The sequence below is a fragment of the Anguilla rostrata genome, chromosome 14 (assembly GCF_018555375.3).
Source record: "Anguilla rostrata isolate EN2019 chromosome 14, ASM1855537v3, whole genome shotgun sequence".
Lineage (NCBI taxonomy): Eukaryota > Metazoa > Chordata > Actinopteri > Anguilliformes > Anguillidae > Anguilla > Anguilla rostrata.
Genome location: NC_057946.1, coordinates 3,168,838 through 3,195,769, shown reverse-complemented (window position 1 = coordinate 3,195,769; position 26,932 = coordinate 3,168,838). Strand labels below are relative to the sequence as shown.

Here is a 26,932-nt window from a genome sequence, read left to right as displayed (position 1 = left end):
ATTCAGGAAGCATCCCATCATCCCATCCCATCAGCGACCTGCAGACACATATTCACCACAGGTGCAAATGCAATGAGATCATCATAAACAGGCCTGTTTACACCTTTACGGTGAGTACCTTTCCTTTTTCTCCCATCCGCTATTTCATACATGACATATGACACAAGCAAGCAAGCAAGATAATATGCAACTACTGTATCAAAAAGAGGAGGAATTATTATTTTTTTTTTTTTTTTTAACAAAAAACACTATTCCACACTGACAAGGCCACACTGCTAAGGACAAACTATCTATTTCAGCAGTCTTATTCACCACATATGGTAGATTTACTGTGTGCGTGCTGTAACTGACTTGTCTTTTATTTAAAAAAAAGGATCCTTGACTATGTCACTGTTGTCAAGGAAACCTGCCATACAGGAGCAAGTGTTTGTGTCTGACAGAACATGCTCAAGGACTCATTTCAGCTTGTTCAAAAGGGCATTTCGCTCTCAGGCAGAGCTTCTGTGGTTGGGCATTCAGCACGGCGTTGAAATCGATTCTGTTTTGTTTCAGGAAGGAACTGCGTGATGGACCACACCCACCCAAGGTTCTAAAGAACCAAATGAGGTTTTTTTGCTAACAAGTTTTTTTTTTTTTTTTTTGCCATTTACAATTTTTTTAGTTTTGTCCTTTTTTTCTTTTCGTATTTTCAGTCCTTCTTATAGTAGAGATGCTATAGACAATATTTTTTTCCTTCTCATCTAGTTTTTCCTCCATAAAATATTATTGTACAGCAATTTAATATTTGTTTTTTATTGCAAGACCGGCCTTGTGTTATGCCTCTCCCAGAACTAACTCAGTGTCACAAAACTGAAATGCAATTAATTAATTAATTATTTTTGCATGTATTATTTTAATTTTGATTCTAGGTTAGAATGGTTAGCCTACAGTTAGTGTTTTAGCTGGGTTGCATCTATGTCTACATTGCATGCTCAGAGAATATTGTTGCCCAGGTCTGACACTATAATTTGTTCACATTAATCAGCTGCATGCATTCATGTTCTCTGCCATTGTGAGTCACTCTGGATAACAAATCATTTTAGGACAATTACAGGCATTTTTCAATTTATGAATTGAATTTCAGTCAACCCCAATCCTGGTAAACGTGTACCTTTAACTTATGTGGCAGTGCCATTGCTTTGCTTTTAATCGACAAAAATAGCATCATACACTTCACTTATCAACCCCCCCCCCAAGCCTGATCAACCCCTTCACCACCACAGTATGCCACAGAATGAGATAAAGCTCTTATATACACAATAGAGGAGCAAGCTGCATTATTCCACGCTCTGTGTAAAACATTTGTAAAGCTTCCTGGTCGACATTATATGGTCACACCAGATACTTTTGCAACAGAGCTTTGAACAGCTGTGCAAAAAAAAAAAAAGGTTTCCTTTCAAAATTCACAACAACCTCAACCAAATTGAGCAGCGCCCTAGTTCGTCTCAGCTAACGCTCGACATAAGCACAGCGTGAGGGCGAATGCCACTGTATGCCCGCTGTCACATGGCTCAAAACACTTTGACGGCAGATAGCCATGGAAACCACGATGCTTTAACTGAGATATGATGAGGTCACAGCCCCAGCCACGGGGCGGGAGAACAAGAGGCTCGTGAGGGCGTTCAAATAAAGGAATCCTGCTGACAGACCATGCTGCGTAAGGCAGATCGTATGCCACATAAGTGTTTGATGTCTTTGAACGCGTGGCGCATAAACATTCAGTAAAACAAAGGCTACTTCTCATGAAAATTATCCCGCAACGTAGCCTAATTTTCAAAATTGCAACTAATGTAGCAATGTATTTGAAGCAATGCAGTCCAATATCGCTATGTTATGCTTCCATATGCTATGGACCTATTCCGTGAAACAGAGCAAAACCTCAAATTTCCAGTCTGGATGTAGCCTAACAACCACGCTTATGCAAGTTAAGCTGTTATTAGTGTTTTCCTGTCCGCTTTCAATGGACGACTGTCTCTCTTTTCCCGCCCCTTACTGACGACATATCCCGACGGTGACGCTGCCTGGCTGCAAGTGTTTGTGATTTCTTTGAGCTGGTTAGCTGCAAGTCAACGTTAATGCGGGTGCAAAAACCAGGAAACCTGACCGGCATCATACCGTCGACGCTGATGCGGCTGCAGAGCTGGCTAAGGTTAGTTGAGAAGTCTTTACTAGCTGCAGCGCTAAGCTTGTACTCGCAAGCAGATAGGCATTAGTCGGGACTGTTTAGTTCTACAGTCTTAGCTAGCTAGCAAGGATGTGGGTTTGGTGTCTTTGAAAGGGTGTAGCTAGTTGGCTAGCTTGCTAGCCACCACAGTAACGTTATTCATACAGTGCAAACAATGCGATTTAAGCCCAGTGTATCACTGCACTAACTCGGTATTTGGGTTAACTGTGGAACACGTTTCTTGGGTTTTGAAATTCGTTGTGCGGTAAGATGAATTGAGTCAAAATGTGATCTAGTCTCTGTATCTTTAGCTACGGAAGTTCGCTGAAAAAGTAAGGACACTGCCATGTGTTAGCTAAAAGATCAGCTTATGTTAGTCAGCTATAGCAGTCATATGCATGACAGGAAGGAGCTAGCTAGCTTGCAAGCAAACTAATAACATTACTGTGTTGGACTAAAGCATCAGTTCTGTTCTAGTAGACCCTATATTATTATACGGTTACCGCCCAGAAATGGCACATGGTAGTGTTTTCCAAATCACTGTTATTTCACTGCCTCGATAAAACCGTGATGATTTCTCTCCCATATTGGAAAATTTGTCTGCAACGCAAAAATCGCACCAAAAGTCGCGTAGCCTAGTGTGTGTGGGTATTTTCTGTGCTGCTGAGTTGTTTGGTGATGCTGGAATTTAAAAACATTTAGCGCTAGCTAGCTGGAATATTCGCATTAAAACAATCTTAGAAATCATCAGACGAAAGTTGGCCTGAAAACGCACATAAGGGGAATTGCTCTCATAGCACTCATACAGCTTTAAATGTCTATGCACGAAATAATTACATGACGTTAGAAATTAGACTTTCTTGCTTTTCACATTGGAACCGTCGACGGCTGAACTAGCAACAGTTGTAATTCGTGTTTCGATGTTGTAGGACGCAGGCTAACAGCACGCTAAGCATTACTGTATATTATTGCTGGCTAAGTCATGAACTTAACCGAGGTCATCACTAACGTGACTTCGTTAGTTCCAAATGATATTGCTTGGAGGGAGGGACGTTTGTTAACGTTGGCTAGTTGAGACCTTAGCCAAACAACGTTAGCCAATGTAGCGAGAGCAAAATACATACTTTTCAATGGTGCAACTTATCCACCACCTTTATTTCAGATCGGGTCGTCGATTTAACCTGGCTAACGGCATCTCATTTTAAGCGACGTGTTTATTTAAAATACTCGGTAAGTATAACATTAGCAGATACCTTGTGACGAAGATTTAAAATGTGCTTAGATAGCTAGAAGAAAAGTCTGGCACTGTGTGTCATCCTTGCAGTAGGGGATTCAGTAGGATCATTTTGCTAGTTCAAAACCTAGGTAAAAATCACCACGTTGCACACGTCAACAAGACCACGTTTACGTCACCTGCCCGAAGACTCTGCTAACATTAGGGATCGAGTTCCAGACTCATTCGATTTAATTGACGTCATCTTATTTGAACTCTAATTAGGGTCATAACAGAATAATTTTTGCTCAAAATTAATACAACTACACTTATTAGAAATGTTCGGGCGAGAAACAGCATGCATTAAACAGATTGATTAGTCTGTTGGTATTGTAGTTTGAATATCTGGAAAAATCTACCTTGAGAACTTTTTACACTAACCCTAGAACAACGCTGTACTGTATTAGCGTAATGTTTCTTGTCCGAGATGGTGCCTTAGAATTTTTTTATCTTCCCCCCAGACCAAACATAGTAAGTAAAACTTGGCCATTATACCCACTTTAGATTCATCAGCCTTTTTGTTTAGCAAATACCCACATCTACTATGATGTGTACCACACAGCTTTTTAAATTTGTTCTACTTTCTAGTTGCCAAATCAACCCAGTAAGGCACATTTAACTTCCAACAGTTTGGAAACCTTTTACATTTACTGTTGCAGCTCAGTTCAGTAATCATGCTATTATTGCTCCTGCCAAATACAGTGTGGGGGGTGGTTTGCGTCAGAGTTTTTGGATTATCCTTTAGCTGGCATCGGGGTCTCATCCGCGTAGTCTAGATTTCCTGGCTGTGTTCAAATGGGGTGAATGTGCAGCTGATAGTGAAAGGTTGGGGGTCGGGATGGGGCGTGCAGATCAAGATTGGGTCATGCTGCAAATTAATTTTTGAATTCAGATTAATTGCTGTTCTTAAGAGTTAGCTTGAACTACCATCAGATTTGGAATCCTTGGTATTGCTTTCGCAAGCCAAGTGTAGTAGCTGTGTGTACAGGAGGATTCCAGTTGAAAGTTACTGGCCAATGCCCTGGCACAGATCCGTAAGGATCAGATGCTTAACGCCGTATCTTTAACACTCAATGCTCCGTCTCCACACTGGTGAAGTCGGAACAATGAGCAGTCTTCGGAATATTCGCTAATGTTTGCGCGACACTAGGGTTACTGTAATATAGCGTCGGAGATTCCTGTTCCTCACCGCCACGGCCACCTGAAACCTAAGAGACCGAGAGAATAGGCGGAACCAAGGAACCGATCGCCTGATGATTATTGAATCTGCGATAGCCCGAATTAATGGTGACATTAGTAATTTAAAAAAAAATGTGTCACGGGTAACTGACAGTTTGGGCTGAATTAGAGGTTTCAGGAACGCCCACAGCCTGTAGCTGCTGCGAAATTTCATGAGTCAGTCTGGCCGTGAGCCGGTTCGCCCTTACAGATTGTGTCGTTCCAGCTTCTTTAAACCGGTTTACAGAGTGGGGTCAATGTGACCGTGTCAAAAACGTCACCATGGCAACGTCACCATGACAGCGCGATCATACTGTACTTTGCAAGTGGAAACTGAGAATAGGAAGCTGATGCATGGGGAACCTGAAAAATGTCAGCCGATCCCACCCCCAACTAACTGTTAGTTAGCCTCCATCTAGACACTTGATCAGGGATACAGAGCAATATATGCAAACATTTTTTTCCAAGGAACACATCTGTTCCTAAGTTGAAAAATTTAGGAGCGGCACTAATTCATCTCAATTATTAAATGTGCTAAATTATTTTTCCAGTTGGCACAAAGCAATTTTCGGGAGCCGCTGCTCCTAAAATAGGAGCTCTGTAGAGCCCAGGGGTACTCAGATCTGCTCCTCAGGGCATTAGCGTTGCTGGTTTTCAGTCCTCCCCTCTAATCGGACTGGTTTAAACCTGTCGCACCAACTGTAGATCTCTGGCCAATCAGTGACATTACTGGACTATGGGCTATCAGGCAGAAGAGAAGACCGCTCCAGCAGTACTGGCTGACCTTGAGGGCCCGGTTTGAGCGTTCCAGCTTTAGAGATTAGAGATCACCGAGTCTAAAGCTGTCCCAGCCTGTCTGTTCAATATTTCCCGCTTTGATGCAGGCAGTTAAATAAACTTTATTATTCTGGCTGATAAATATTATGCTTGTGGTTGGGTTGCTTGATGTGACCTCAGATGAGTATCTGGTGAGAACTTGACTGCTTTCCAGAATGCCTGGGGAGGGAGGAGGGCAGGAGTAGGGGTGGGGGCGTGTGGGGGGGGGGGGGGGGTATTTAAAAATGCGGAACTGGCACGCTGTGTGCATTCTTCATCAGTTGTTTTTTTTCTTCCTTCAGTCGGAGCGGGAGCGCGGTGCGGATGAGCACAGTGATAATTCTGTTTCTGTTTCCGTTTCTGTTCCCGCTCCAGGAGTGAACGTTATGCAGGAGCGCGGTGCAGATGAGCGCAGCGATAATTCTGTTTCTGTTCCTGTTCCCGCTCCAGGAGTGAACGTTATGCAGGAGCGCGGTGCGGATGAGCGCAGTGATAATTCTGTTTCTGTTTCCGTTTCTGTTCCCGCTCCAGGAGTGAACGTTATGCAGGAGCGCGGTGCAGATGAGCGCAGTGATAATTCTGTTCCCGTTTCTGTTCCCGCTCCAGGAGTGAACGTTATGCAGGAGCGCGGTGTGGATGAGCACAGTGATAATTCTGTTTCTGTTTCCGCTCCAGGAGTGAACGTTATGCAGGAGCGCGGTGTGGATGAGCGCAGCGATAATTCTGTTTCTTTTCCCGTTTCTGTTCCCGCTCCAGGAGTGAACGTTATGCAGGAGCGCGGTGTGGATGAGCGCATCGATAATTCTGTTTCTGTTCCCGTTCCTGTTCCCGCTCCAGGAGTGAACGTTATGCGGGGCCCTGAGGAGCGGGGGGCGGGGCACCAGGCCGGGGCCCCGCGGCTGTGAGGCTTTGCGGCTTCGCGGGAAATGCGCTGGGCTCTGGCCCTCTAATCCGGCCCCGGGGCAGCTGACTGATCCGGAGCCAGGCGGCAGGCTCGGCGGGGAGAGCGAGCGAGAGAGAGAGAGAGAGAGGGGGCGGGCGAGGGAGCGAGCGAGCAAGGGCAGAGAGGCGGGGCCTGTGGAAGGGGGCGGGGAGCTCAAGGAGCAGCGGGAGAGAGGCCTGGCCCTAGCGCCCCCCCCCCCACCCCCGCCGTGACCGCCAGGCCCCCGGGCCGCGCAGACATGTCCGCCGGGGGGGAGCCCGACGCCGACCACCCCCGCTTCTTCGTCGGGTGCGATGACGGTGAGGGCGACGAGCTGCTGGACCCGGGGAGGATCATGGGATACGACTGCCGCTACGAGAACGTGGAGGAGGAGGAGGAGGAAGATGATGACGACGACGACGATGAAGAATACGACTCCGTAAGTTTCCAGCAGGGTCGCGTTGTTGGCCGGTTGCTACGGTTACGTTTACCAAGCTTTTTTGTGATGTGTGTCTGGCGTCTGGCAGGCCTGGGTCTGTACTTTAACCCTTTAGCCTTTGCAGAACACTTTACTGACACTTTCACATGAAATATCTGTTTTCAACTTTGTGGAAAAAATGCTTCTTTTGTTTGACTGTACGCTGTGATAAGTGTTTTGTAGATCTGCAGGAGTGTTCAAATTTTTTCAACTCCTTAAGGGTGAAAGTATCTCAAGTATGTATTTGCACTAGGCCTGGTGACAGTGTATTTGACTGAATTTCAACTGTTTTTCTGAAGTCAGATGTAACGGACGAGCGAAAATAGTTCTCCGGCATGCTTTTCGGCCCATTCCTGATTTGCAGTTAAATACTGGGATTTGCTGATTTACTGGTTTCTCCCGGTGTTCGTGCAGACGAAAGAGGCCGTCTCATTATTCCGTATGGAAACCGGCGCGGCCTGCGGGCGGTTAGTGCTTTGGGCCTTCGCTGGTGATTCACGCTCGTCTGGTCTCACGGCAGTTGTTCTCCAGCCCCTCCGGCTGCTGAGCGGCGCTCAGTGTAAGCGGATTAATTTTTACAGCGTGACGATCGATTAACGCCACGGTCCCCGCCGGGCCTAGGCCAGCGCCAGGGCCGCGTCTGCACCAGCGCATGGCCCTGTGTGCTATAAATAGAGCCCTGCTGTCTGTTAGCGCACCGCCGATAGCACGGCGTTAGCGCTGACGGACGCGCTTCGCTAGTGCGCTCGATTTTGACACGGCACGTTCCTCGAGCGGCCCCGCCCGTCGGAATGAGTGGAAAAGTAGAGGCGGTCTGTTTTCTTTTCTTTCTTTCTTTTTCTTTCTTGATAAGGAATTTCAGCGATTTAAAAACAATGCCGCGCGAGGCTTTTAAACTGTCAGCGCTTCTGAAACGATGAGTAATCGTTAGCGGGATCGCGCGGCAGCTGCTAGCGGCCTTGGCGGCACGGTTGGCCCCCGGTTGGCCCCGGCAGCGGCTCATTCGGGAACGCTCACGCCCCCCTCCCCCCCCACCCACCCCCCACCCCCCATCTCCACGCAGCCCCCCGAGCGGCAGATCGTGGTGGGCATCTGCGCCATGTCCAAGAAGTCCCAGTCCAAGCCGATGAAGGAGATCCTGGAGAGGCTGTGCCTGTTCAAGTACATCACGGTGGTGCTGTTCGAGGAGGACGTCATCCTTAACGAACCCGTGGAGAACTGGCCCCTCTGCGACTGCCTCATCTCCTTCCACTCCAAAGGTGAGCGGCCCCACTGCTCTCTGGCGCCCCCCACTGGGACACCACGATAAACTCTCATCGCTCATTCTTTAATTACACCTTATAATCATCCAAATCATGATAAATAAACATCCAAACTTTAGAGCCTGTGAAATTGGGGGGGGGGGGGGGGGGGGGGTGAGGGTGAGGTAATCCCTGTTATCTTCTGGGTTAAGACGATCAGTCGACAGCAAGGTCATTCAGTTTCCATGTGATTGTGTGATGTGCTTTTGTCAATCGTATCGGAATGCTGCAAGGCCTTGCTGCTGATTGGCTGCCTTATCAACACCCAATAGATTTCAGTGGTGATGTTGACTCAGCACTGGCCCTCTGCCCTTCACTGGGCCCAAACCCCCCCCCCCCGTTCCTCCCCAAAACCCTGGCCCTATTCCTACACCCCACGCCCCAGACCCACCCAGTACATAACTGGCCCCTGAACTGGCCCCTGAACTGGCCCCTGAAACGACCCATAAACTGGCCCCTGGACTGGTCCCTGAACTGGTCCCTGAAGTGGCCCCTGAACTGACCCCTGAAGTGACCCCTGAACAGACCCCTGAATTGGCCCCTCCAACCTTACCTCTCTGGCAGCTCAGTGCCGTAGTACTGTCCCCAGACCCCTGTTCCACAGTGCTGTGCATTCACACCGTCTTAACTGTACCTGCGGAGAATTTGGTAAACAAATCCCCCCTAACCCCCACCCCACCCCACCCTGCCCCCGCTGCACCGACTCCCCGTGAACGCAGAGAAACGTCAGAACGTGGCTGGGGAGCTTAGGAGGGGATTTGCATGCAGAGCAGGGTTTTTTTCGGTGCAGTCATTCCTCCCGTGATGTGCTGCCGCGTTTGCCTGCGGCAGAAGCACACACCCGCGGTGTACCGTAGAGGTTAACGGGGTTGTCATGAGTCTGGGGGTTGAGTCTGGGGTCATACGGCGGCAGAGTCTGGGGGTTGAGTCTGGGGTCATACGGTGGCAGGGTCTGGGGGTTGAGTCTGGGGTCATATGGTGGCAGGGACTGGGGGTTGAGTCTGGGGTCATACGGTGACAGGGACTGGGGTTTGAGTGTGGGGTCATACGGTGACAGGGACTGGGGTTTGAGTGTGGGGTCATACGGCGCCAGAGTCTGGGGGTTGAGTCTGGGGTCATACGGTGGCAGGGACTGGGGTTTGAGTGCAGTAAGAGATACGCCCCCAGCAGGCCCCCCTGGCGTGTAGCCCCGCTCCTCTGTCCCAGGCGATTGATTTGTCCCGCTTTGCTCCCGGACCGCAGCACGCGTGACCTCAAATCTCAGGCCGCTGTTGTGTGTCATGGCTGAGCCAGCTGTAATGACAGCAGCCACGGCTCGCCGCTGTGTGTGTGTGTGTGTGTGTGTGTGTGTGTGTGTGTGTGTGTGTGGTGTGTGTGTGTGTGGTGTGTGTGTGTGGTGTGTGTGTGTGTGTGTGTGTGTGTGTGGTGTGTGTGTGTGTGTGTGTGTGTGTGTGTGTGTGTGTGTGTGTGGACTCCACAGCTGTGTGGTCTCATTCGTTCTCCTGTCACATCTGTTGAAAGAGTAGAGCAGGCAGGGTGTCGCTGGGTCGCTGTTACTCAAGAGCTGCTCTCTACTAATGTTCACCCCTGGCGTGCGGACCAAAGGGCAGGGAGCAGTGCATTGTGGGCCGACGAGCAGAAGCGTTTGCATTGAGTGGGAACAGCCTGATGCAGTGTTATTCATTTATCCGTGCAGGGGCCTGTCCTTAAGCAAACCTGACCTTACTCTCCCCCACAGAACCTGTGTGGGGATTATGAATGCTTTCGAGTACTAATCTTCTCCACGGAACCAGTGTGGGGATTATGAACGTTTTTGGAAACCCTGGCAGTATTCAGAGCCCTCAATTTGATTGGTTCCACATGCCTGCACAACCGTACATACACACAGCTTTGTTTTTTTTTCTCGCCACTGTTTGAGGGTTTATCTCCTCACTGGGAGTTTTTTTTTCCTTCATGTGCTCGCTGTTTGGGGGTTCAGGCCTGGTGTGTACTCTGTTTAGGCTCTGTGTGTTCTGCCACCCCGTACAGCGTCTTTGTGACCGTTTTCAGTAAAAAAGCGCTCCTCAAATAAAGCAGATTTGCTTCGAGGTGTTCTGGAAAGAGGTGTGAGTTGGTTTGTTTTTTTTTTTTTGTTTGTTTTCGCCTGCAGGGTTTCCTCTGGACAAAGCGGTGGCCTATGAGAAGCTGAGGGGCCCCTTCGTCATTAACGACCTGGACCTGCAGTACTGCATCCAGGACAGGTGAGGCGTCGGGCGGGTGAACCGCGACACTGTTAGGCTGGGTGGAACGGTTGCGTGTGGGGTACGCAGTGGGCAAGAACACCATGCCAGGCGGAATGTGCCCATTTTGTTCAGTAATGGAAACTCTGGGATTTCTTCTGCTATTAAAAGCGCGGATAGATGATTTTTGGTATGCTGTCACTCCCCCCAACACACCTGGCTGGGATGTGGAATGTGGAATGTGAGAGGGGTGGAGGGGGGGCGGGGCATATATATCGTATATATTTTTGGAGTTTGAGAAGGTGTCAGTAGTTAGTTTATATTTGTCGATTCTTCTCATCCCACTCACGCGTATGAGTCACACGCACGCTGATGTTTATGCCTGTTTTTAGGTGTATCGAGGGTTATTGCAGGTTTTCGCAGGTTATAGGTGTCTGTGACGAGCTGGTAAAACTGGATTAACAGAATAATCTCCAATTTGCAAAAAGTAATCTGCTCCACAGCTAGGTGCCGCATGGTTGGTCAAACCTACCCGCTCTTTGGCTTTGATTGGTCAAGCCTACCCGCTCTTTAGCTTTGAATGGTCAAATCTACCCGATCTTTAGCTTTGGTTGGTCAAACCTACCTGCTCTTTAGCTCTGATTGGTCAGTCAGTCTGGGCCAGATGAGCTGACCAGTCACGGGGGACCTCTTTTTGATGTGGTTTTATTCCAGGAGGGAGGTGTACCGTACCCTGAAGGCGGCGGGGATCCAGCTACCGCGATACGCCGTTCTGAACCGCGACCCGGCTCGGCCCGAAGGTGGGTAAACCGGACTCAGAAGAGACGGCCTCGTGCTTCCCACCCCTGGGGAAGGATGCGTGTGCTTAAGGGCTCGTGCTTAAGGGATCGCGTGTGTGTGTGTGTGTGTGTGTGTGTCTGTTTGTTCATCAGTAGTTAGATAAAGTTGTTTTTCCCTGCCGTAAGATAAAGGTGTTTTGCTTAAGAGCCAATTCAGCAAGAACAAGAAAGATGTGTACATGGCTGGATCAATGCAGAATGTGATAAGTGTATGGTTTTGACGTAAAATGCAGAGTATATATATCAGAGAGTACATTTGGTCCTTCTAAAACCAGAGTGGATTATAATTTTCCACAACACCGCATAACAAATTTATAATTGTCCTTAATGTCATTGCTAGCCTGTTGCATGGAGCGTTGTTGCATAAAAGGATTTCCTCTCCAGCGGGGTTGCACCTTTTTGCCGTAGCCATTTTACCACTTCCCCACAACGCAGACAGAAACTGCTCTCACACCGGCAGCGCTGTAAAATGCTGTGCATCGGTCACTAGCAGCCTGTGCACATTGACCCATTAGCCAGTGCTAGTACAGCTGCACCACGGTCCTGTGCTGCACTCCCATGCAGCATCAACAAACAGCATCGTGTGTGTGTGTGTGTGTGTGAGAGAACTAGACCACTATGAAGGCTTGAATACTGCGTTACAACGGCAGACTGTGTCTTTAGTCGTACGGGAAGTGGACACTTACGGGGGTTCTGTGTCTCTTGGCTGTAGGAATAAGACGTGGTCTTTGTGGTGAACCGTCGGCTTGTTAACGCTCTCTTGCTGCAGCGTAGCTTTGGAGGCCTGTTTGGTTATTGTGATGAGGGGTTGCGCCAGCCGACCCCCGCTCTCTCGCTCGCTCGCCCCCCCCCCCCCCCCCCCCCCCTCCTGATCCGCTTCGACAACGTGACCGAGCCTCTGATGACGGTAAAGACCAGGGGGGGGGGAGGGGCACTGAGATCCATCTGTCGCACTGTCCTGTCCTCTTCCACCGCAGCACTGCCCTACTCCCCCCCCACCCCACCCACTGCAAGGTTCTCATAGAATTTCTACCTGTTACGAACAAAAAAAAACCTGTACCAATCGGTTACTGACCCCAAAATTGGTTACTGACCCCAAAATCGGTTACTGACCCCAAAATCGGTTACTGACCCCAAATCTGTTACTGACACGAAATCTGTTACTGACCCCAAATCTGTTACTGACACGAAATCTGTTGGTAACAAGAAAACCTGTTACTAACAAAATTCTGCAGTCACATTAATGCTTGTTCTGAATTTTTGGGGAAGATATACGTAAGTGTATGCTGGATTTCTTTTTTCAGCAGTGACGCATGGATTTCACAAGGACTTTTCCGTTCACGGGCCAAGTCCATGTCGCATGCGCGCGCACACACACACGTGCACACGACACGCACACAGACGGACACGCACACGACACGCACGCACGCACACACACATGCACACGACACGCACACACACGGAGGCGGACACACGTGCACGCACACAGACGGACACGGACACACACGTGCACGCACGCACGCACACACGCATGGACACGCACACACACACACACGGCTGATTTTCTTCACCGATGTTCATGCTTTCATCTCAGTCACGCATACCAGCCCGCCAGCCAGCCAGCCGTCTGTGTGTGTGTGTGTGTGTGTGTGTGTTACCCACTCAGAGTGCCTGAGGTGGAGGTTGGGAACAGTACCACAACAGACCCTCATACCGACCCCTGAAACAAACAACCGAAGACCAAGTTAGGACTTAAAAGCGATAGTAAATTAGCGTGACCGTTTACGCAGGTTTCACGCCTAAATATGAACAATGTGCCACAAGATTAATGTGCTGCTTATAGTCGCGTCGAGGAAAAAAAACATGTTTTGCAAGATAATACAAGCCACAGCTTCGCTTGTTTGTTTCGGCAAAGTTATTTTGAGCCAACGGATCCATTTGCCTATATAATAAATAATAATAATGAATAATTCCAGCTGCAGAGCAATAAATCGAGCAGTGCTGCTGCTGCCTCTGTGTGGGGAAAAACACTGATATTTTTACGATGTTCAGAAATATGCCTGATTAGCACTTAAACCAAAGTGATAAATGTTTTTTTTAATTTTTTATTGTTATAAATACATTTGTCGTCAATAGACTTGCATGTCTGGTTCAGGCGCGACCTGGATCACAGGCAGACGAAGGTGGAAAGATCTGGTTTTGCGGAACTCTCATCCTCTCAGAATGAGGGAAGGTGTGTAAGTTCTCAGAACGACGGTTTCGGGTTGACTCACCGCGACGGTGCCTGACGCGCCGGGCCTCAGGGTGCGGCGACAGGCCCGGCGGTTGTTACGCGACGCAGGAAGTGAGTCTCTGAACGCCGCGGCGCGCCGGCGCGGGCCGGTCTGAACCGCCCGGAGCGAAGCCTCGCGGCTCGCCCTCAGGCGAACGGAACTCGGACGCGTGATCGAAAGCACGCGCCACGATTTTAACAAGAAGGCTGGAGGAGGCTCTTTTACATTACATTACAGGCATTTAGCAGACGCTCTTATCCAGAGCGACTCACACAACTTTTACATAGCATTTTACATTGTATCCATTTATACAGCTGGATATATACTGAAGCAATTTCGGTTAAGTACCTTGCTCAAGGGTACAACGGCAGTGTCCTACCCGGGAATCGAACCTGCGACCTTTCGGTTACAAGCCCAGTTCCTTACCCACTGTGCTACACTCCGTCTCTTTTGCATAGATTGCGTTGTTGCCGTTCTCGTTTGTGTTAGCGTTAGTCAGTTTAACCTTCAGGGTCCAAGTTGAACTATGCGGTTGTTCCCTGCACTTGGACTGGTACTTCTCTCTAGGGTTTTCGACACACTTGTTCCTGGTTGTGCTTATACACTTTGTTGTACGTCGCTCTGGATAAGAGCGTCTGCCAAATGCCTGTAATGTAGTGTAATACACGTTTGGTTTGTTTTTCTTCACGTGCTCTTCGCTGTTGCTTTTAACTTTGGTCGCGGTGGAAATCGCTGGAGATCCACTGCTGTGCTTGCGCCACGTTCGTTTACGTGAGAAACCGCACAAATCAGAATGGCGTTTACTGAGGGATAGTCCGAAATCACATTTAGCACACGCGTTTAATGTTTTAATAATCCCACGCTTGTAAATGTTCCAGGTTTTTATACTCATCCTCTGCCATATGCGTATATCAGACATCATGGATAAAGCAGGTAACATTCTTGCTGTCCATAAAGTAGTAACATTAACAACATTTTTAAAAATGCATACTGGTTCCTATATGCACTGTGTCAGAATCAAAATGGTGGCTTTTTGAATTCTTTTCGGGGAATGCGCTTCACGTGTGGCTGGCACCCCCTCCCATATGACCCAAACGCATCACGGGACGGACAGAAATAGAATCGCGCTTTTGAGAAGACGCCTGCCTCGACGGCTGGTATGCGTGAGAGTTTATAGCCACCATGTATACACACACACACACACACACGCACACACACACACACAGACATGTACATCGCATGCCGTGTCTGCGGCGATGTGACCCCCCCCACCCCCAGGATTACAGATGGTGATGGAATTACAGTGCAGAAAGTGCCAGGGGGAAGGGGGGGCAGGGGGGGTGGGGGTGTTATGGTAAAACCACTGGCCTCACAGGGGGGGTCATGTATGGGTTGACAGTCTGTTGCTCTCCCTTACGTGGTTTATGATGGAAAAGCTGATGTGTTGTTGGGTCTTGTGTGTGTTGAATAGGTTCTCCCTGAACCTGGGTGTCCAGTCTTATTTGAAGAGCACCTGTGTGGTTGTAGTGTTTTGTTTTAGCCCAGCACTAAGGCACCTGATTGTACTTCTCTTGATTGAAGAGCGTGATTGATTAGTTGTTTCACTGAATCGAGAATCGTAGTGCTGGGCTAAAATAGAAACCTGCACCCACACTGGCCCCTTTTCCTGTAAGATTGGACATCCATGCCCTAGTCTGAGGCAGGCAGTGAATTTTTGGTTTTTCAAGAGCACCCAAATAGTTTTTTGGGGGATTTTTGAGGAATGCTGATGTAAGGAGATTATATTCAGGGGAGGGGGGGGAGGCTTACGTGAAATTCAATTTGGATTTAGTTTAATCTCACTCCATATCCATGTTTTTTATCTTTTAATTTTCTACTGTGTGTGCTTTTCCATGTCCACTCACTCTGATCACACTCCAGTCTCAGGCTCTGAATCCGTTCCTTTAGTCTGAATCGGCTCCTTTGGTCTGAATTGGCTGCTTTGGTCTGAATTGGCTCCTTTGGTCTGAATCGACTCCTTTGGTCTGAATCGGCTGCTTTAGTCTGAATCGGCTCCTTTGGTCTGAATCGACTGCTTTAGTCTGAATCGGCTCCTTTGGTCTGAATCGACTGCTTTAGTCTGAATCGGCTCCTTTGGTCTGAATCGACTGCTTTAGTCTGAATCGGCTCCTTTTGGTCTGAATCGACTGCTTTAGTCTGAATCGGCTCCTTTGGTCAGGGCCAGGCTGGTCAGCAGCTGCGCTAGAGAGGCAGAGCAGCTTAAGTTTGATGACTGACAGGATTGCAGGGGAACAGTTATATAGCAGCTTACAGTGTGTGTGTCTGTGTGTGTTTGTATCTGTGTGTGTGCATGTGCGTACGCCTGTAAATGTGTGTGTGTGTGGTTGGTGTGTTTGTGTGTGTGTGCGCGCACGTGTATGTGCGTGTGCTTGTCTGAATGTGTGTGTGCTCGCGCACGTGTGCATGTGCATGCGTTTGTCTAAATGTTTTTGTGTGTGTGTGCATGTGTTTAAATGCGTGTGTGTGTGTGTGTGTGTGTGTGTGTGCGCGTGCGTGTGTCTAAACGTGTGTGTGTCTGTGTGTGCGTGCGCGTGCGTGTGTCTAACCGTGTGTGTGTGTGTGCGCGTGCGTGTGTCTAAACGCGTGTGTGTGTGTGTGTGTGTGCACATGCGTGCATGTGCATGTGTTTGTCTAAATGTTTGTGTGTACATGTGTGCGTGTGATTAAACGCGCGTGTGTGTGTGTGCATGTGCGCGTGCGTGTGTCTAACCGTGTGTGTGTGTGTGTTCCTGGCTGCGCAGAGTGTAACCTGGTGGAGGGGGAGGACCACGTGGAGGTGAACGGGGAGGCGTTCCAGAAGCCGTTTGTGGAGAAGCCGGTCAGCGCAGAGGACCACAACGTCTACATCTACTACCCCACCTCCGCCGGGGGGGGCAGCCAGAGGCTGTTCCGCAAGGTGGGGGCGCACAGTAGGCGCCAGACGGACACAAACACCCCCCGGGGGACAGTGCTATAGAGTACACAGCCGGGCCAGTGTCCCACACAGGACACTGATACGCCCATTTAAACCTGCCCAACATCCGTCACTGTTATGATCTGCATCAGTCTGTCGTCACTATCTTTTATTTTTGTGTAACGTGTAAAGCCATTTATATATAGCTGCTCTGAGAGCACCATAAAAAACTTGTGTTTCTCGTGTTTGATTCGATGCTTGACGGACATGAAGCACAGCTGTGCGTGTGATATCGCTCTGCTTTGGCTTGTTGGCCCGTTGTGCGTAAGCACTTATCCTCAGTGAAATTCACTGGTTGAGGGCGGGTTAAATGGAATTCATGACAAAATGAAAAAAGCCTGGTTGTAATGCCACGGCACAAATCGGAATGAGTGAAAGGGAACCTTTAATGATATTTTGTAAAGAAAAGAGATCTAGTGACGAGAGAGTCAGTTTTCTCACCTGTGATTTGTTACACAAAGGGTAGCTGTGGTTTAAAAACACTGAAGCCCAAGGGACACTTTCTCTGTCTCGGGGCAGGGGGCATGGGGCCGGGGGGCAGGGGGGCAGGGAGCAGGGAGCATGGGGCAGGGGGCAGGGGGCAGATAGTTCAGCCCATGTTGCTGTCTGTCTGTCTGCTCCTGCCTGACTTTGTGAAAACGTGTCGATAGGAAGAAATGCATCTTTCTGCATTGCTGGGGTTTTTCCTTCTGTGTGACATGAAGAAGGATTTTTTTGAATTTCTGCGGTTTGTCCTAGATCGGGAGCAGAAGCAGCGTCTACTCTCCGGAGAGCAACGTTCGCAAAACGGGCTCCTACATTTACGAGGAGTTCATGCCCACGGACGGGACGGACGTAAAGGTGAGAATCGGAAGCGCAGTAATACCTCTGAGACGAGGAGCGCTTCGGGAACGGAGGGGTCGGTTGTGACGACTGGCTGTGATTGGCCAAGAGCAAGACTCGAATTTGAGGGCCCATCGTATAGGGATTGGGGGTGGAATCAGTTCAGGAGCAGTTTCAGTTGTGTCTTAAAATGGGCTGGTATATCAAATCATTTTCGTTGTAGTGATTAGACGCGTAGTCGGTATTATTTATTTATTTTTTTAGTTTCTGTTCATGTTTAAAGAGGGCAGTTCAGTCATGCCTGTATTCCGCCTGAGCAGCTCATCTTCATCAGAACACGCTGCGCTCTCTCTCCGCCCTTCCCATCATGCTCTGCTCCTCTGGCAGGTGTACACGGTGGGCCCGGACTACGCCCACGCGGAGGCGCGCAAGTCCCCCGCCCTGGACGGGAAGGTGGAGCGGGACAGCGAGGGGAAAGAGGTGCGGTACCCCGTCATCCTCAACGCCAGGGAGAAGCTCATCGCCTGGAAGGTCTGCCTGGCCTTCAAGGTAATCTGCGCCTGAGCACTACGCACGTTCTGTAATGCGTTATGATTTAACGCTGTGATTATAGTCTGCCTGGCCTTTAAGGTAATCTGCGCCTGAGCACTACGCACGTTCTGTAATGCGTTATGATTTAACGCTGTGATTATAGTCTGCCTGGCCTTTAAGGTAATCTGCGCCTGAGCACTACGCACGTTCTGTAATGCGTTATGATTTAACGCTGTGATTATAGTCTGCCTGGCCTTCAAGGTAACCTAAGCCTGAGCACTACGCACGTTCTGTAATGCGTTATGATTTAACGCTGTGATTATAGTCTGCCTGGCCTTCAAGGTAATCTAAGCCTGAGCACTACGCACGTTCTGTAATGCGTTATGATTTAACGCTGTGATTAAAGTCTGCCTGGCCTTTAAGGTGATCTAAGCCTGAGCACTACGCACGTTCTGTAATGCGTTATGATTTAACGCTGTGATTATAGTCTGCCTGGCCTTTAAGGTGATCTAAGCCTGAGCACTACGCACGTTCTGTAATGCGTTATGATTTAACGCTGTGATTATAGTCTGCCTGGCCTTTAAGGTAATCTAAGCCTGAGCACTACGCACGTTCTGTAATGCGTTATGATTTAACGCTGTGATTATAGTCTGCCTGGCCTTTAAGGTAATCTAAGCCTGAGCACTACGCACGTTCTGTAATGCGTTATGATTTAACGCTGTGATTATAGTCTGCCTGGCCTTTAAGGTAACCTAAGCCTGAGCACTACGCACGTTCTGTAATGCGTTATGATTTAACGCTGTGATTATAGTCTGCCTGGCCTTCAAGGTAACCAGCGCATGTTCCATAATGCGTATATGAGTTCTGATTTAACACTGTGATTATAGTCTGCCTGGCCTTTAAGGTAATCTACGCCTGAACACTGTGTGTGTTCTGTAATGTGTTTATGAGCTCTGATTCAAGGCCGTGATTAAAGCCTGTCTTAATCCCTGTGGGCAGTTTGTGTGGTGTAGGTACAGTCAGAGATTTAAAGTAATCTACAAGAAAAATTGAGCACCCCAAAGGGATGACTTCATACATCTAGATTAAAGTGTTTCGCTGAAAGATCTGTTTATGCGGCCGATTGATTAGTCTGTGCAGCAGGGCAGATTCTGGCGTCTGTTATTATTAAAAATGAATAATTATCGTCTGTGTGTGAAAAGGCCTTCCCTGGTACGAGCCTGCCAGCATTTAATTAAAAATTTTTCAAAGAATATTTGGCATATTGACCATTTATTGCATACTGTCTTTTCTCTTAACCTTTAAAATGTATGAAAGTTAATCGTCTGGCAGCTATGAAATGGGAAACCAACCGATTCTGCAGATATACATCTTGATTCTGTGGATGCGCCTCTTTTGACATTTTTTCCACTGCGTTTGACAGCAAACGGTTTGTGGGTTCGACCTGCTGCGAGCCAACGGACAGTCCTACGTCTGCGACGTCAACGGCTTCAGCTTCGTGAAGAACTCCATGAAGTACTACGATGACTGCGCAAAGATCCTGGGGTGAGCAATCCCAAAATGGCCGCCGTGCATTAACGCATTCACCAGTGTTCTTCTGATCTCGTCGGTAACATCAGCTACATGTTCCTGTGGCACGTTCATGTTGACTTGGTGGCTCCCAGAGTGGGGGGTGTGATCTCCTGGGGTGGGGAGGCAGAGGGAGGTGGTGGTGAGGGTTGAAGGAAAATTGCACAGAACAGAATGTGAGTGTGTGTGCGAGTGTGAGAGTGAGTGCATGTGTGTGTGAGAGAGTGTGTGTGTGTGAGCGTGCGTGCTTGCATGTGTGCGCATGTGTGTGCGCGTGTGTTTGTGTGTTCAGGAACCACGGCGGTGACTTATGATTCGGACATGCTGAATGTACAGAGATGGACAGCGGTTATGAAACACGCTGACCGTATTTCACACTGAACCGTGCGTCTCTCCTCCCTGCAGGAACATCATAATGCGCGAGCTGGCTCCCCAGTTCCAGATCCCCTGGTCCATCCCGCTGGAGGCTGAGGACATCCCCATCGTCCCCACCACCTCCGGCACCATGTGGGTATAACCTGGTCCTTACCCTCTCAGAGCCTGGCACCATGTGGGCATAACCTGGTCCTTACCCTCTCAGAGCCTGGCACCATGTGGGCATAACCTGGTCCTTACGCTCTCAGAGCCTACAGTGGGAGGCACAGTCACTGTGAGGGGGGACCAGTGACTAAGAGGGGAACAGTGACCGTAAAGAGAGGATCAGTGACCATAAGAGAGGAGGCCGTAGGGGAGGGATCCTCAAATCTGGCCCTTGTGACCAGTAGTACTGCTGGTTTCCTTTTCTGCCCAATAGATAATTGATCGATTTGCGCGACTGGTTGGCCAGAGATGTAACTCACCTGGAGTTGCAGGTTTAAATCAGTCCCTGATTATAGGGGAAGAATGAAAACCAGCACTCCCACTGGCCGTAAGGGCCGTATCCAGGCCGTAGAGACTGGAGCCAATATCTGTAGCTTCTGTGCTGAAGTTTGAGGTGTTTTTCCACCAATCGGATGTGTCAGCTGCACTCATTTCACACACAGGAAGCTGTGGGGATTGTGGGTAACAGTCCGGTCTTCTCTTTCCTCAGGATGGAACTGCGGTGTGTGATCGCCGTGATTCGCCATGGCGACCGAACCCCCAAACAGAAGATGAAAATGGAAGTTCGACATCAGAGGTATAAGTCGCTCAGGGCGGGTGATTGGTCGCTCCCTTGCGCACAGTGCGGGTGATTGGTTACTCCCTTGCGCACGGGACGGGTGATTGGTCACTCCCCTTGCGCACAGGGCAGGTGATTGGTCCCTCCCTTGCTTACAGGGCAGGTGATTGGTCACTCCCCTTGCACACGGGGCGGATGATTGGTGTAAAATGGAAAAGTAAAGGCTTTGTCAGTAGTGCACAGACGGGCCCCATGGCCTCTCAGTCATGTCCACACATAAGCACAAGGACCTCTATTCAGGGCCGTACAGTGCTCCTATTTTAGGAGCTGTTAGATGTGTGCTAAGTGGAATTTTTTTAAACTTAGGAGCACATGTCCTCCTTGGGAAGAAATACTGCTCCGCTATTGCATAAAATAAGCCTGTTCTGATTAAAATTAATTTGAGCTGACATATAAGTTGAGTTACAGCTGTATATATATATCCCAGCTGGCAAAGTTTAAGTGTGACCCCTTACAGGAGTCAACCAGCATGTTGATGCAGCTGTTCAGAAGCTTTAGCCAGAAGAAATGGTTGGAAGAAAACTCGCGAACTCACTGGCCGTCCTGTCGTTGTGCAACCTAATATTGATATTGTGCTGTTTATCCGTCTGATGTTTGCCGTTCTCTCCTCCTGATGCCTCCCGCAGGTTTTTTGATCTGTTTGAAAAGTGTGATGGGTACAAAAGTCGAAAACTAAAACTGAAAAAGCCAAAGCAACTACAGGTAAACCACAAACAATACGAACCATACAGCTGCTTTAATAACCCGTAGTATTACTGGGTAAAATATACACTTGACTTTATTTTATTTTTTTCTCCAAAATTTCAGGAAGTCCTGGACATTGCGAGACAACTTCTGGCAGAACTTGGACAGAACAATGACTCGGAAATAGAGGAAAGCAAAGCCAAACTGGAACAACTCAAAACCGTTCTAGAAATGTACGTACAAAACTTACGAGAGCTGTGAATTAAATGGTAATCTCCTATTGGTTAGTTTTCTTGTTACCTCCCAGCTGCTTGGCCACTCCCACGTTCCAGTTCCCCGTGTACACACGTGCATGCGAGGACACACGTGCACATGTTCTCAGGCGTATGTTAATTGCTGTTTCAGGTATGGGCATTTTTCCGGCATTAATCGCAAGGTTCAGTTGACTTACCTTCCGCACGGTTGCCCAAAAACATCAAGCGAGGAAGAAGGTAAGATTGTTGTTGTGGTAATTTTACATTTTTGCTTTTTTTTTAAATTTTATTTTAAAATCTCACCACCCCCCCCCGCCCCAAAACACTGGCCAAATCTTTGTTACTTTGGTGGAGAACTTTTATCTGTGCCTTTGGAGGAGAGCCTTTACCTGTGGCTTTGGTGGAGAGCCTTGTCTTTAGATTTACTTTATTGAATTGGCATTACCTACCTGAATAACTGATTTATTTTTACCTGCCATCGGTTCGCACGGCCTGCTGTTGAGTAGCTCTTGGCACGGGAGCAATAGCAGGGCCCCACGCATGATTTAAACCCGCATGCCTGTGGCTTCTGTTCTACGTGCCAGATTTTTGAAATGCCATTGCAGTTAGCTTCCAAGTAAACATGGAGACTGGCACCCTCTGCAAGGCTCCCTGGGAGTTGGAGTTTGTTGTCCATTTCTGCAGTTAACTCTGATTCACCCAGTAACAAATACAGTTAGTGCCGCGTCTTATAAAAAGCCACTTAAGTAGAAAGGCATTCTTAGAGTTTATGAGATGGAAAAGGAAAATCTTCTCTGAAGAGAATTCTCCAGAAAAACATCCCCATGTGTAGCCACCCTGTTGTCCGATGCCAGCTACCTTTAGACCTGTTCCTACGAACCAATCAAAGTGTCCCAATTCTGTGCTTGTAAACAAAGCCCTTGATTTGTTAATGCTTGATACTATAAGTACCCTTTAAAGAATTGAGTTGCTAGGATGACGTGTCTCAGGATGTGTGTCGAGAAGTGGTTCAGTAATCATTAGCATAAAAAAAAAAAACTTGAAAGTCCTACGTCACTAATTTTGCTGGAGACGACGTTGAGATTACTGTGCCTGTGTCCCTTAGACGTGCGACGGGACGACCCCTCCCTCTTGCTGGTGCTGAAGTGGGGGGGGGAGCTGACCCCCGCCGGGCGGGTACAGGCGGAAGAGCTGGGCCGGGCGTTCAGGTGTATGTACCCTGGGGGCCAAGGTAAGCCTCGAAAACCCGCTGCTTGTGTGCACACCTACACATCCATCCCTCTACTGCACCGCCACATCACTCTTCACCGGAGGCCTCGGCTGATTGGCTGTAGCGTTGCCTGGCAACGTCGGCTGCCTCTGGAGTCGGTCTGTGGGAGATTAACTGTGATTAAACAAAGTGGGTTTGGGCGAAGCGCATACGCTCCCTCAAATTTACAGAGAGGGTCGCGGTGATTAATAGCACCTGGGCCACCTGCTGCTTGCGTAATAGATTCTTGACCTTCACAGCAAATCGCAATATTCTGATATTCTTGAAACAAAATTTATGTACATGTTATTTTGGTATATCTGGTGTAAACAGCACACTGCCCTCTCCTGAAGACCACTGCATATCACAAATTAATTACGAAGAAATATCATTTAATTTCATAATTTATTCCGTACCTTTTTTATTTATTGGCTCGCTCGCGTGTTCGCCATATGCTGGGTCATAAGTTCCTGCCTGTTCAGTAGAATGCAGTAGGAGTGCAGGAAACGCGACAAAGATGCGAAAGCCTGTGAGGTTGATTTGAGCCAAGATGGCGGCGTTGCAGGTGACTACGCAGGGTTCCCCGGCTGCGGCTTGCTGCGACTGCACAGCACCTACCGGCACGACCTGAAGATCTACGCGTCCGACGAGGGGAGAGTGCAGATGACGGCTGCGGCCTTCGCCAAGGTCAGTGACCAGCGCCGCGAAGAGCCCCCGCGTTCAGAGGGGGGAGATACAGTGTACATTGGACAGAGACTGGCAGGAATACACCACCATAATAGACTTGCAAGCAGCTGTTGTTAATGAAATGTAGTGGTAGTGTCCTGGTACTACATGTATGTAGTTATCTAGCACGTGTTTTTACATGCACTCTTGTATAACTGATTTGATTGGGACCTGTGGCATGCCTAAAATTGAAATTGTACATGGGAAGTTTAACTATGTTTTGATTGGGAGCTCTGCTGTTCCTGAAATTGAAATGTGTGGAAGTCGTGGGAATTGTGACTGATTTGGGTGGGACCTGATCTGGGCGGTTTATTGATTGTGGCATGGACATGGCTATTTGGGCGGGACCTGTTGTGGGCCTGTTTTGGACAGGGCCTGATTTGGGCAGGTCCTGATTTGGGCAGTGCTGGTTTCAAGTGTGGCCTGATTTGGGCGGGGCCTGTTTTGGGCAGTGCTGGTTTTGGGTGTGGCCTGGTTTGGGGCCTCATTTGGGCGTGGCCTGGTTCTCAGGCGCTGCTGGCGTGGAGGCGAGCTGACGCATCCTGGTGATGGTGAAGAGCGCCACATGAACGGGCTGCGGGCAGCCAGCGACGCTGCTGCGCGCGAGGTGAGGCCCGCCTCCGGTCCTGCAGCGGAGCGTGACTAGAGCCGCGCACACAGAGACGGTGCTGACGCGCGACCGCCATCCGCTGACACTACCAGCAGCGGTACAGCCCGCGCCTACCACGGCCCATCCGCCTACCGACCGCCGTACCGCCTGTACTCGCAAGGTCACGCCGCGTACCGCCACCTGCCTACCGCCGTACCCCTGTACCGCCATACCCCTGTACCGCCGTACCGCCATACCCCCGTACCGCCATACCCCTGTACCGCCATCGTCCCCGTACCGCCCCGCCATCCCCGTACCGCCATCCGCCATACCCTGTACGCGCCAGTCCGCCTAACCTGACCCTGTACCCGCTCACCGCCATAACGTCCGGCGCCATACCCCAATACCCTCTGGAAACTTTCTACACGGGAGAAATTTCAGTTGGGGGGGGGGGGGGGGGCAGTCCTCCTAGTTAAAATTAACCTTTGTAGTAGGGATGCCCAACCCAGTTCCTGGAGATCTACCGTCCAGTAGGTTTTCACTCCAACCCTAACAAAACACACCTCGTTTAACAGCTAGAGAAGGGCTTTCTAACCCTGTTCCTGTAGATCTACAGTTCTGTACGTTTTCATTTCAACCCTAATTTGGCACGTCTGATTCTACGCTCAAAGAGATCTCTAGCTTTTGAGTGAGGTGTGCTTTGCTAGGGTTGGAATGAAAACCTACTGGATGGTTGATCTCCAGGAACAGGGTTGGTCAGCTCTGCTCTAGATGTTGAATGAAGTGTGCTATCTTAGGGTTAGAGTGCACCTACAGGAACAAACATTTCTAGGAACAGGGTTGGACAGCCCTGCTCTAGCTCTTGAATGAGGTGTGCTTTGTTATGCTTGGAGATAAAAATTTGTAGATTTCCAGGAACAGGGTTAGGCAGCCTTACTGCAAGCAAAACACACTGTGTTTTGCTAATTCACAATCATGTTTTCCCCTTATTTGCGATCACAGTGTGCTGATAACAGCTGACAAACTAGATAGCCGACTGGTTTGTACATTAATTCCACTACCAACGTTATGGGTCCTTGGTAATGTGTGCACCTTTGTAGTAATAAAAGTTGCTTAAATATGTATTTTGACTTCACAAAGTCACCTCATACCTCAAAGTAGCTCTGTCTGTTGCCCCAAAAATAAATCCTGAAAAAATGTATATTTGTCCTTTCCAACATCATTAAAAACTCCTTGAATAAGTAAATACGATTTGCGTCAGACGTTGAGTCCATGTTTGTTTGTAGTCCCCCTAAGGGAGGAACGTTACCCCGCAGGTAGATCACCTGACAGGTGGCTCACCTGACAGATCGCAGCCTGACCATCTGTGGCTCCCGTATCTGGGCCAAAATGATTGAAACCCTGCAGGTAAAAACCGGCTGCTGTGGCTGGCCCGGTCTTACCTGTAGCGGCTATAAATAGCACGTTGTTTGTTTATTCGTTTAGATCCATCAGTGGTTTTAACGTATTGTCCCCCTACGTGATGACAGTAATAAGTCAGGGATGTGGAGCTTCTGTCCTCAAACGGCTTCAGGGACCGGGCCCGGCAGTAAAATGGCCCCCGTCTGTAAAATGTGAAGTGGATTACTGGTGTGTTCACCGGCCTCTGTTTCCCGCACACAGCTGGCTCCCACCACCAGCACGTCGCTGGTGAAGTCCATGCAGATGATCAAGAACCCGGTGAAGACGTGCGACAAGGTGTACTCCCTGATCCAGAACCTGACCCAGCAGATCCGCCAGAGGATGGAGGACCCCAAGTCCGCGGGTAAAGAGGCCATGAGGCCTGTGGTCTGCGGATAACACATGCATAAAGCACAGCTTCTCCCTGCACGCTTGTGTGTGTGTGTGTGTGTGTGTGTGTGTGTGTGTGTGTGTGTGTGTGTGTGTGTGTGTGTGTGTGTGTGTGTGTGTGTGTGTGTGTGTGTTTGTGTGAGTGAGTGAAGGAGCTAGTGTGTGCTTGAGTGAGTGTTTGAAATGTGGCTCAATTCAGGAATTTATCGTGTCGAAACGGGGGGGGAGGCCATAGCATTTTATTGTCGTCATTGTTATTCCCGGATCTGTCATTAAGGCCGAATGGATGCTCACCCATTTCTTCGGCATTTTAAGATGTAAAAGGCTTGCTCACAAAATAATGTTAGTCAGGACAGATGAAGTTTGGAAGCACAGAACTAGCTTAAATAGTGTGTAATTAACCCCCCCCCCCCCCCAGATATCCAGCTGTACCACAGCGAGACGCTGGAGCTGATGCTTCGGCGCTGGTCCAAGCTGGAGAAGGACTTCAAGATGAAGAACGGGCGCTACAACATCAGCAAGATCCCCGACATCTACGACTGCATCAAGTACGACGTGCAGCACAACGGCTCGCTGAAGCTGGACCACACCATGGAGATCTACCGGCTGTCCAAGGCGCTGGCCGACATCGTCATCCCGCAGGTGCGCTTACCTGGCCGGCCCCGCCCGCCTGTTTAAAGAGGGGGGACAAACAGAGGTCAGCTACCTGGCTGGCCACGCCCACCTCTGTTTAAAGAGGGGGAAAAACAGAGGTCAGCTACCTGGCTGTCCCCTCCCCCTCTGTTTAAAGAGGGGGACAAACAGAGGTCAGCTACCTGGCTGGCCCCGCCCACCTCTTTAAACGGGGAAAAACAGTCCCTTTGAGCATGGTGCAAAAAATAAGTCGTTAGAAGATACTTAAATTTGTCAAGTAAAAGCGAGGGAG

The 26,932-nt window shown here is 49.0% G+C and overlaps 1 protein-coding gene across 1 annotated transcript in view; it reads left to right on the top strand.

Moving 5' to 3' along the window:
- The first annotated feature begins 2,032 nt into the window (after window positions 1-2,032).
- The window catches only part of ppip5k2 (diphosphoinositol pentakisphosphate kinase 2), a 49,081-nt gene continuing 24,181 nt past the window's right edge, over window positions 2,033-26,932 (top strand). Inside the window, exons 1-20 of the mRNA XM_064308858.1 lie at window positions 2,033-2,188; window positions 6,348-6,871; window positions 7,974-8,169; window positions 10,361-10,451; window positions 11,145-11,230; window positions 16,344-16,498; window positions 17,294-17,395; window positions 17,765-17,926; window positions 19,332-19,453; window positions 19,883-19,984; window positions 20,547-20,633; window positions 21,302-21,377; window positions 21,483-21,592; window positions 21,765-21,850; window positions 22,719-22,844; window positions 23,428-23,602; window positions 24,099-24,200; window positions 24,291-24,512; window positions 25,797-25,981; window positions 26,426-26,649. Of these exons, the coding sequence (XP_064164928.1) occupies window positions 6,692-6,871; window positions 7,974-8,169; window positions 10,361-10,451; window positions 11,145-11,230; window positions 16,344-16,498; window positions 17,294-17,395; window positions 17,765-17,926; window positions 19,332-19,453; window positions 19,883-19,984; window positions 20,547-20,633; window positions 21,302-21,377; window positions 21,483-21,592; window positions 21,765-21,850; window positions 22,719-22,844; window positions 23,428-23,602; window positions 24,099-24,200; window positions 24,291-24,512; window positions 25,797-25,981; window positions 26,426-26,649 (2,589 nt within the window). The 5' untranslated portion in view covers window positions 2,033-2,188; window positions 6,348-6,691. The remainder of the gene's footprint in view (window positions 2,189-6,347; window positions 6,872-7,973; window positions 8,170-10,360; window positions 10,452-11,144; window positions 11,231-16,343; window positions 16,499-17,293; window positions 17,396-17,764; window positions 17,927-19,331; window positions 19,454-19,882; window positions 19,985-20,546; window positions 20,634-21,301; window positions 21,378-21,482; window positions 21,593-21,764; window positions 21,851-22,718; window positions 22,845-23,427; window positions 23,603-24,098; window positions 24,201-24,290; window positions 24,513-25,796; window positions 25,982-26,425; window positions 26,650-26,932) is intronic.